At 40.6% G+C, this 10,559-nt stretch overlaps 1 protein-coding gene across 1 annotated transcript in view; it reads left to right on the plus strand.

Moving 5' to 3' along the window:
• Positions 1-2,826, plus strand: part of acads (acyl-CoA dehydrogenase short chain) — a 101,838-nt gene extending 99,012 nt beyond the window's left edge. Inside the window, exon 10 of the mRNA XM_052032048.1 lies at positions 1,813-2,826. Within this exon, the coding sequence (XP_051888008.1) occupies positions 1,813-1,965 (153 nt within the window). The 3' untranslated portion in view covers positions 1,966-2,826. The remainder of the gene's footprint in view (positions 1-1,812) is intronic.
• Positions 2,827-10,559: the final 7,733 nt, after the last annotated feature.

The raw sequence follows: 10,559 nt of genomic DNA on the forward strand, positions 1-10,559 counted from the left end.
TCAGGTCAAGATCCTGCATCGGGACTGGGGTGTAAAGAAGACTTAGTTGTATAAAGAATGAGATGGAGGGTGAGGCAAGAGCTGGCAAGCGGAAGGTGGATCCAGGTGAGAAGAGGTTGATGGGCAGATGGAGCCAGTTTGGGTGGGGGGGGGATGTGGGTGGGGGGTGAGGTGGGGGAGAGGTAGAAGGGTGGAGATAGTGACAGAGGCTGAAAAGTGATTAGTGGATAGAAGAAAGGGTTGCAGATTCTGGAATCTGATAAGAAAGGAAGGTGATAAGTGGAACCAGATAAGGGAGGGATGATCGGCAGATTGGTGAAGGGCATTGGGGATCCAGGGGGTTGAAGGTGAGGGTGATAGTCAGATAGAACCAGGAGGGGGAGGGGAAAGAAACTGGGTAACCAGGGGCTAGGTGGGGGGGGGCAGTTGGAAAGAAGGGTGTGTGTGAGAGGATCTGGGGGGATCAGGAGGAGAGGGAAAGGAACAAAGGAGGTGCAGATTACCTGAAATTGGAGAACTCAGGTGTTCGTGCTGTTGGGTTATAGACTACCCAGGAGGAATATGAGGTGTTGTTCCTCTAGTTTGCATTTGGCCTGTGATGCCGTCATAGTTTCTTGCAACATTCACTAGAGATGCACCAATTAGCCTTCCTCCAAAAAGTGCTGTTGGATTGTGTTTAGCATTGTTATGACATGAATGTGTAATTCACTGTCACTTGAGAATAATCTTGGCCCCAAATCAGAAGCCGATGAGCACGGTGGTCTGAACACATTATCTATTTTGCCTTTTCAGTGCAATATTGAGGGAGAGCTGTGGGATGAGCTATGGTTTATACATGCTGCTTTCACCAGAAGGAAATGGACAATAATCATACTTCAAAATAATATTTGATGTGCTTTTGGGAATATCTAGAAATGTGATAAGGCTCTAATAAAAACATGCATGCTGAACTGAATAACCTATTTTGGAACTGTAAACGTTGTAATAAAGAGCATAGGTCATTACAAATGTTGGCAAAGCATTTGCTGTTCAAACCTAAATTGGCTGCTATCAACCTGATTATAAAACATAATAAACGATGATAAAATATGGCAGTGATGTGACATGTTTGCATGTATGTACAGATATAAATTAGAATTAGGTGACTGTGTTATTTCAACAGTATTTTTGATCTGTGTAAAGGCCTGGATATATTTAAAGCTATGAAATATAATAGTGATAGCTTTAAATTCCGCCCTGGGTGATAAGCAGAGGCCAGTGACCGCTACTTCTTTGGTTGTGGTATGTTTCAATGCACTTGAGTTTACAGGGAAAGAAGTTTCTCACCTTGCATCACATTTTGCTCTAAATTAGTTATTTTGTTGTGCCACTTTCAGATAGCTGTGGTCGGTGCATTTCAACTATTAATTTGTGAGTCCACTGCAGGGACTTGGTTCTGAATTCCTCATAGAATTTTACTGTCATGTTCCTGGTTCAGAACTCAGCTTCTAAAATAAAGTTCTACTGACTTGAATCCCACAGTGATTTTCTACGAGTTTCTACCCTGATGGGGCTGTTGAAGTCTTGGAATTGTTGTTCCAAGACTTGGCTTGCAATATCTGAAAAGGTTACAGAAATTGAACTTGAATTACAGATAAATCAGAGTTGGGGTGTTCTTAGTACATATCTAAAAGCAAAGCCTTAGTGTATCTTTTATTTTCTTATGATACAGTGTTTAAAATAAAATATTCTTGGTTCTCATGTTGGATTTTTCACAGGTCTATGTCGTTGGTTGTTTACTTGAGTTTGCTTTCTGTTTTCCCATCTGTTTAGGCCATGCAAATTCTTGGAGGTATGGGCTATGTAACGGACATGGCAGCAGAGAGGCACTATCGTGATGCCCGCATAACCGAAATCTATGAAGGAACCAGTGAAATCCAGCGCCTGGTCATAGCCAACCAGTTACTAAAAGTGTACAAAGGTTAAGGGTGTCCTTGTGAACGATCTGCTCACAAATCTGAAACAGTTTAATTTAACAGTTCTGATAAGCAGCAACTGAAATTCTAATCCAATGCTGTTGCTCTTATGAAATTTTGATATCACAAGTATGGAGAAGTTTTTTTTGCAAATCGGAAATAAAGTTGTTAGGATATAAAGTAAGCTGATCTAAGATCTCAGAACATTGCAAGAGAGCTCCACAGCCATGGATCACATTTCAAATCAAAAGGAAACTTGGAATGTTTTTTCGGTTGAAACCTTCAGTGGTTTTTAAACCTAATTTACGTTACCCTGCCAAGTGACCTGGTGTTGCTGGGAAGTTTGCATTATTTGCTCTCTTCCTCTCATGTTGAGATAACAGATGGGCTCCATAGCCCTGAATGCTCACTCCACAACTGTAAAATTATACCAAAGCTGAAGGAATCGGCGATGGAGATGGTTTCCAATGAGACCTAAATTTATAAACAAGATTAAAAGGTATGCTCACAGAAGTTCACTAAATCTAGTGAGGCAGTCTTCCCTGTGATGTGGATATTGTAATGATATTCTGTCTGATTTTTACTTCCTGCATTACTAATACACATCAATTTCTATTTCATAAAATGTGATTGGGTTCTTATTACTGCTTCAGTCAAGTAGAAAAAAGATGGTAAACATATTTTCTCCTTGACAACTTTTAATTTGGTATTGTTATTTAACAACTGAAATTCTCACTAAAATGTCATCGAGTTCCCTGGTTGCAGTAAGCACATTATTGTAATTTCTTACCAGAATCTGCTACTGGATCAGTAATTGAAAATACTGCTAGCTGTTGCAGACTGAATTAATAAAATATATATATTTAACAGATATGCAGACTATTTAATTTATATACTTTTAAGATCAAACATTTTTTATTGCAAGTACTTTAGGATTAGTCAAAAGTGATCTAATCAGTAACTCTGCCTGTGGGACTTGATCAAAGTTAGTACGTGGCAGTGGCTGGAATGTGATGCTAATAGTGATGAACTAAACCAGGTTGGACTCGACCAGGGGACTTTTGCACCAGGAGTCTGAACCAGGATATAATCTAATGTGGAATTGATGCAATCTCCTGACATTAACTGTCCTGAACTGTCTAAAGATAAGTCAAATGACAATTCTTGTCCATGTGTTTACTAGTGATTGATGTACAAGAAGGTAGTTCTTCCATTTCTCTCAAAAATGGAATGAAAGCAGTTGGAAAATTATCTGACATCTATAATATTTAATGATAATTTTAATGTGCGGATGCTGGGAGAGCAGGAGAGGGACCAAGGGTGCTTGGGAAATCTGAAAGTTAGAGCATAATGTCCCATTTCACTTCAAGGAACTTGGTTACCATATTATCATTTAACCTGGGTGTCAATGGCAGTGATGTGTATGATGAAAGTTTGAACTCTCTGCTACCACTGATATGTCCAAGGCAAAAAACAAGTAGTGAGGGTAAACCAAATGTTCCAGGGAAGCCTTCTGGAACATCCTGGGGAAATGATGCCCCTACATACCTTGGATTGACACAGGTCCTGGTACCCTCTACAGCTCAGTAGTCGGGTCCATCTGGTGCCTGAACAGCTCATTACTACAAGGGAGAAATACTACCAAATATGTATTTAGTGATGCTCTAAAACCCAGCACTTTCATCGCTGACCATGATATTATCAAATACTGCTCCATGCACAGTTAGAGGGAATTCTGTTGCACTTCTGTCAGTCTGGATGCTGAAGGTTGGAGGTGCAACATTTGGTTTGTAGCAACAGTTGACTAGTGAAAATTTGAAGATCCGACCATCAGGTTTCTGGATTTTTGCCTGAAATATAATTTTGAGGCCCTATTGATCCACATTCATCAGGGTTATGGAAGTTCTGTGTATTGAACAAATGGGGCATCACAGACTTGAAGAACTGCTTATGTGGTGACATACATTCAGTAAACCACGGTGCAAACTTCTGCCCTAAACTTGCACTTCATGGAGGAACTGAAGCAATCCACGTCACCAGCAGAGGCGTCATTAACTGGCTATCAAACCCCACCTTCATCATCTTCCGTGGTGTGTTTACCCAAGCTATGTGAAAAATGAGAAGATCTCCATTATTTAAAGGAAAACACCAAGCATGCAAATTGAAAGAATGTGAAGTAGTCATGGAAAGCCTATGGAAATGAGGTGGGGCAAAGACAACATCTCAACAGCAGCAATATTCCTCTGGATGTACTGGCTGTGAGGACTCAGAGAAACTGTTCTCTAGTGAAGTGGCTATGACAAGGAAAGTGGTTGGTTATTGGCAAGTTCATCATCAGCAGAGGTCCTTTGTCATCCCATGGACACCATGCAAGAAATGATTTGATGATTTCAACAGGGTAGGAAAGCAGTGGCACACTGAGCTTACTTTTGATGTATGTTTCAGCATAACCACCTCAACTTTCCCTATTTGAGTCTCCACCAGTATCATATAATACCTGTATATCAGTTAATACCTGTGGTGGTTTTTGTCTTGAGCAGGATTACTATAGCAACAACATATTCATCAATGATGTAAGGCTAACCAGCTCAGAGTGGTCTGATCCAAGCACACATTTCTGAACACTGGGTGATCCAGCGCTTGGTGAATCCAGTTTCACAGTGGTAGGAAGAATTGAAGTTCAAGGACCAAAAACATAGTCATATTTTCTTATTCATCCATAATTAACACACTATCCTTATGCAATGCCATGCCTATCCTCCATGGTCACTCTCAATCCTTCTTTGATTCTCTGCCTTTCGCTGGTGCTACAGAGGTGGACCTCCGGTCATTGTTCAGTTAACAGGTGAAGATGCTGAAGATCAGGGAAGCCTTATTGTTCCCAGTCATCAGGGTATCTGGTTACAGAATTAAATATTGGGCAGTCACAGCGCAGACAATGTTCAGTCATGTTGAGTTGATGTGAACAGCCATTGAAACAAATCAGTGCAAAATGATCATTTCAAGCGTTTGTGCCTTTGCATCTCTTTAACTGCACCACTCCTTCCACCCAAAGACTTCATGAATCTTCATGAACACAACCAACAATGGTCACCTGCAATAATGTTCCCTTAGAGGGACTCGCACCCTCTAAGGGAACATCATCATAGGACTCATGCAGACCATGCACAGGCTTGCTTCACACCTCTGTGAAGCAGGTTAAAGACTTAGATTTTTACATAGCGACTCACAAGTGAGCTGAAGCAGATGGCAGAGTCGGTGACAGTAGCAAATAATGTGCTGGAGGTAGCAGGACTCTCCTAACTTTGCTCAGGTGGTCTCTCATTGCCTCGCTCATCTGCAGCAAAAGATTCAGATGGTTTAGGAGTGAACTGTAACTGACTGCAAGAGGGAGACTGATGAAAGGAGATATGGAAAAAGGAAGCTGGCACAAAGCACTTGCACCTCTCTTCTGTTGTCACCCTCTCCCTACCCCAGTGTGACCCTGACACTCCGAAACATTCATAATCTATTAAATTGTTTTAAAAATTTTAAAATAGAAGGCTAAAATGCTTACAACCATTTAAATGTCTAACTGTTACAAAGTGTCCTATATTAAGCTCAATTACTTCTAGTAAGTGTAAATTACCTTTTACTTTCCTTTGTCTCTCACACCTGTTCCTCTGCATTGAAATGAATGGACTTGGTATTCCTGTGCAGGCCTAAGCTCAGCAGGCAGATTCCCCAGCGTAAATTCTGTATGTTTGCGGTGTTCAACATTGGAGCGCAATCAGGATATTGCTGGCAAAGAGCGGCCAGCGAGTTTGGGAACTGTGCATTCGCTCAGTAACCCTGAGCTTGATGGCATTTATGCAGAGAAATGTTGGCTTTTTCCAGTGTTCCGGCCCATTATCTGTTTCTTATTGTAATGCTATTTGTGAGTCCATGTTGTTCAACAAATCCACTGCTCTGTTTCCTAAATTGTAGTGTTGGTCGTGCTTACAAAGTACTTCCTTAGCTGTAAAAGCCTCAGGGTTTCCTGAGGTCATGAAAGGCACTGTATGAATGCATCTTTTTACTTCATTTAACTCGGTATGAACTGTCTTAGCAAGTGTCAGTCTTTGTCCGCTGCAGCCACAACACTGCCTCTTCTGAACAAGTTCATTGAAGACCTGTGTCAAACAAGGCTGCATCGTTGTCCTTGGTATTTCTTGCTGCAATGTTGCATCTTGCTTCCAACAGTTTTCTGCAGGAGTGGTGTGAAACTTCAGAACTAACAGGAAAGTGTTCAACCTAAAGTGACTCCACTCCAGAACCAAGGTCACCCGAACCTCTGTAGCTGAGCTGCAGTACACAGATGATGCTTGCATTTGCACACACTTGGAGGTTGAGCTCCAAGCCCCCATCAACTCATTCACTCAAGCACATGAGAGGATGGGCCTTACTCTCAACATCCTTGAGATTAAGGCCCTCTGACCACTCCCCTGCCCACCTTAAGCACTGGACAGCCCTCTGAGGGTTCATAGGAAAACACAGAGCACTTGGGAGCCACCTCTTGGCCTGCCCTGTCAGATACCTCTGCCTCCATCTGTGGAAGAGACTGCAATTCCCACATTGACCTCATCAATCACAAAACAGCAGTGGGAATGAGTCCCAAGGGGCTGCCTCAGAAGCAGAACAACTTCCAGGCATCTTGCAGTGCTGACCTATGGAACTGCGCCTGTGAAAAGACAAACGTGGTGATGGAGCTCCTTTTTAGCAGCCATCAAACCAGGTTTGACGTACTCAGTCACTTGGCTACCAGTTTCATCTTGTGGGTGCACATTGAGTTTTATTTCATTTTGCCTATCAACTCGTCTTTTTTCTCTCATAGAGTCGTAGAGTGACACAGCTCATTAACAGGCCCTTCAGCTCATCAAGTCTGCACCAACCATCAACCACCGACTGATACTAATCCTACATTGACCCCATTTTTATTCTCCCCACATTCTCATCAACCACCCCCCAGATTCTACCACTCACCTATATTTTGGGCAATTTACAGTGGCCAATGAACCAAGCAACTTTGGGATGTGGAAGGAAACTGGAGCACCAGAGGAAACCCACATGGAGAATGTGAAAACTCCACACAGATAGCAGCCCAGGTCAGGATTGAACCCAGGTCTCTGGCTCTGTGAGTCAGCAGCTCTACTAGCTGTGCCAGTTGTGTCACTTTGTAAAGGCCAGCAAAATGTTGAAATATATTTTGAGCCTTTGCAGACTGTAAGTGGTATATTCATATGTAAACTGATTTTTATTAGTTATTTTCCGTTAACATTTAAATGTTTGGGTATGAAAGTTCTATACTCTATATCGAAACCGAGAATGCCATGTAGACATTCTGAGACCTTCATGGTGAGAAGGTAGACATATGGTTAAGGTTTCATCTGGTAGACGTGGCTGTGAACTTTATTCCACATTAAACCTGTGGTATGTGTGGGTTGTTCACACAGAATTGTTCCTTTACCCAGAACTTAGTTAGATAACAAAAGGCTTAATTTCTTTTGTTTGCTGGTGTTAGTCACACGTCATTGTGAGTGGAACATTAAAGAAGGAAAGTATGTCACAGAACACCATATTATTTCAAAAAAAGCTTATCAAAGAAGCCTTGTGATAGAATTGATATAGCTGTTGTTTTGTACTGCATGTATAACTGCATGGAACATTGTGAAATTTCTGCTCCAATTCTCCGATAATGTAAAACAGGTAGAGAGATTTATTTTAAGAGCATCTTCCAAGCATCTTTTAATGAGTCATGGCTATTTGAATATTGTTTTATTTGTATAGTACCATATTGGAGGCTTTGAGATAAAGATCCTGAGGAATTCAGGAAATGGGCAGATGCTGAGGTGGGCCTCAATTCATTCTCTTCTTTAGTACCTCATGGTTAGTTTCACAAATAATAAGAATTTTGTAGATTTGCCTTTGTGAAGGTTTTCTTCACCCCACCACTAGTGGCCAGCCTTCAGCACGTTCTGTAACATCCTCCCTCTCTCCACATCTCCACATCTCCACATATCTACCTTTCCTCTTTTTTCAGTCACCCTTCCAAAAACACTTTTTGTGGATTGTGTCAAATTCTGTTTCATAACACTGTGAAATTCCTGAGATATTCACTGTTGGGGGTGCAATATAAGATTCAGTTAGAAAATCTAGGTGAAAATTCAAGGCCCATAATGGGTCTGTCAACAACTTTAAAACGGGAAAGACTCAGAGAGACTGCCGGGTAGGTCAAAAAATACTGATAATCTGGTTGCGGAAGGGAAGAAAGGTGGCCATTGTTTTTTATAACCATTAAATGACTTTGTATCCTTGACAGGATTTATCATAATAGTTCTTATCGCAGAGATTATAATGTGTACTTTACTGACTACATTGTTGAGAAAAGGCTGGGTTGCTATCACTAACAATAGTATGCAGAAAACAGGCCAGCCTTAATGCTTAATGCCATTCCTAATACTATGGTGCATTTGATGCTTTGTTAATTATTTGTCAATTCATTGCAATGAATTATTGAAAATGGTCTGGTTAATAGTTCAACTTTTTAATTCTCTCTATGTTGTCTATGTAATCTACATTGTTTCAGTTTCTATATTTATATGAGAGTCCCTTCTAACTATAGAACAGTAAAGGAATATGTTTTTGATGTTGTGCACAGAGTAGTTCTTATTTAGCTTTGAAATGAGCCTGGTGATATAGTATATCCTGTTTTACAGGTTTAATTTACTTTACGTCTAAATGTCATGAAATCCAATGCACTTATTGTGTGGATTTAAACAACATCTTTAAATGGAATAAGGAAATGCACTTCCACAATGTAACACATATCAGGTATTCTAATATGTGGCCATCTTACCTTGGGATTAGGCTATGAACACAGTCATTCTAATGATGTACTAAGATGTTCAGGAAAGAATCTTTTCTTTTGCTGAAATTTGACAATTTGTGCAGTGCAATGGACAATGAAAACAGTAAAATTATATGCCATTTAATCTACTCTTTTATTAATGCATCAGTCAAGATATCTTTACTTTGAAGACCTGGTCTCAATAGGTAAGTAAGCCTGGATTTCTCTGTGCTGTTCCACCCAAACATCACAAACAGAAAATAGGCAGTGAAGACCATTCCAACACCACTGATTCTCCCCCATTTTGTTTTCCCTTATCCCAAACGGCACACTTTCTGTCCCAGGTGGACCATTGGTGGTCATCTCTTCTCTGCCACCCAAATTCAAATACCAGTGGCATGTTGGGTTCAAGTTCTCAGTGGATTTTCCTTTGTCCAATCTTGACTCTAGTGACTCCTGGGCCAACAGGTGAATGTCTGGCAATTATCCTTAATGTTGCCCAAAGTTTCCTGATGGAAAAAGCAGCCCTAAGATGACCTCTGCTCCCTCTCATTCTAATACCTACAATTTTCCACCACATTACTGCTTTAATTCCCTGGCAGCCTTGCCCTATTCTCTTTTTTCCTCAAATCTCTGGTGAAAACCGTAGGCTTGTGGATACTGTGGCATGTGGAGCAAGCCACTGAGTGCAGTGGTAGATTGGTGGGCATCAAGTTTGGGATTTGTGTCTCGAAGTCCCGAACTTCCTGGCAGGTAAATGCTGGCAATTGGGTTGAGGAACTTCCAGCATTTCCCAGGAAGTCTGATCTGAGCTGTTGACTAGCTTCTGTGTAATTAGGTAGTATTGCTGCTGTTTAATGGAAGAATGTTGACTTGGACTCAAGTGAAAGTTTTTTTTTCCTGAATAGATCTTTTATTAGTCCTGGAATAGACAAAGGAGGTTTTGTCTTATCTCCAACACAGCAGCAATCTATCTGTACAGCAGCATAAACTATATGCTCATCCTAGAGCATTACTGAATTGGAAAGTGAGCTGGCATTGGTATAAATGTAGCCTGATATTAAATAGTAATGGTTGATTTCATTCACTGTAAATCCCTTAACTTAATGTTGGAGTGAATGTATGCCTGGTTAATTGAAAATATGATTATTAGGCTGTGAGTCAGAGATTACCAGAAATAATAGGATTCTTGTCTCATGTGAATGAGTTGTAATAATGGTTAACAGCTTGATGCAGTCTGCCAATTTGATATGTATTTGTAAACTTTGATCCTGCTTCATACTTTAATAGGTTTGAAGAACTTACTGAGTTTAAAATACAGATGTTCACTGCTAATCATTAGTGATGATCATTCATCAAGCTTTCAGGACATTATCCACTGTCCCCCTTTCTTTCCAGAAATATTCACAATATCTCCACTTTTCTCATTTGCAAATGAATGCATTCTTAAGCAAGTTCTTCCTGATCCAAGCCATTCAGCGACTCGCTGTTAAAACCACTGACATGGGAAGATATCCTGGTTTTAGATTTAACCTCCCCAGTAGTGGGCACAAAAGTCAGGTAACGAAGCACAAGCACTGGAATAATCCAAACCCTTATCTGCCTTCTCCACACAGCATTTAAAAAGATGGGCATCTTAGAACAGGCTTGGAAACAGCATCACTGAAATTTCTAAATGAGGATGTCTTATTGGTTTAAAATGCTTTATTAGGGTCCTTTTAAGCTATCCTGTACTTTTA

Source organism: Pristis pectinata, chromosome 17, assembly GCF_009764475.1.
Source record: "Pristis pectinata isolate sPriPec2 chromosome 17, sPriPec2.1.pri, whole genome shotgun sequence".
Classification (NCBI taxonomy): Eukaryota; Metazoa; Chordata; class Chondrichthyes; order Rhinopristiformes; family Pristidae; genus Pristis; species Pristis pectinata.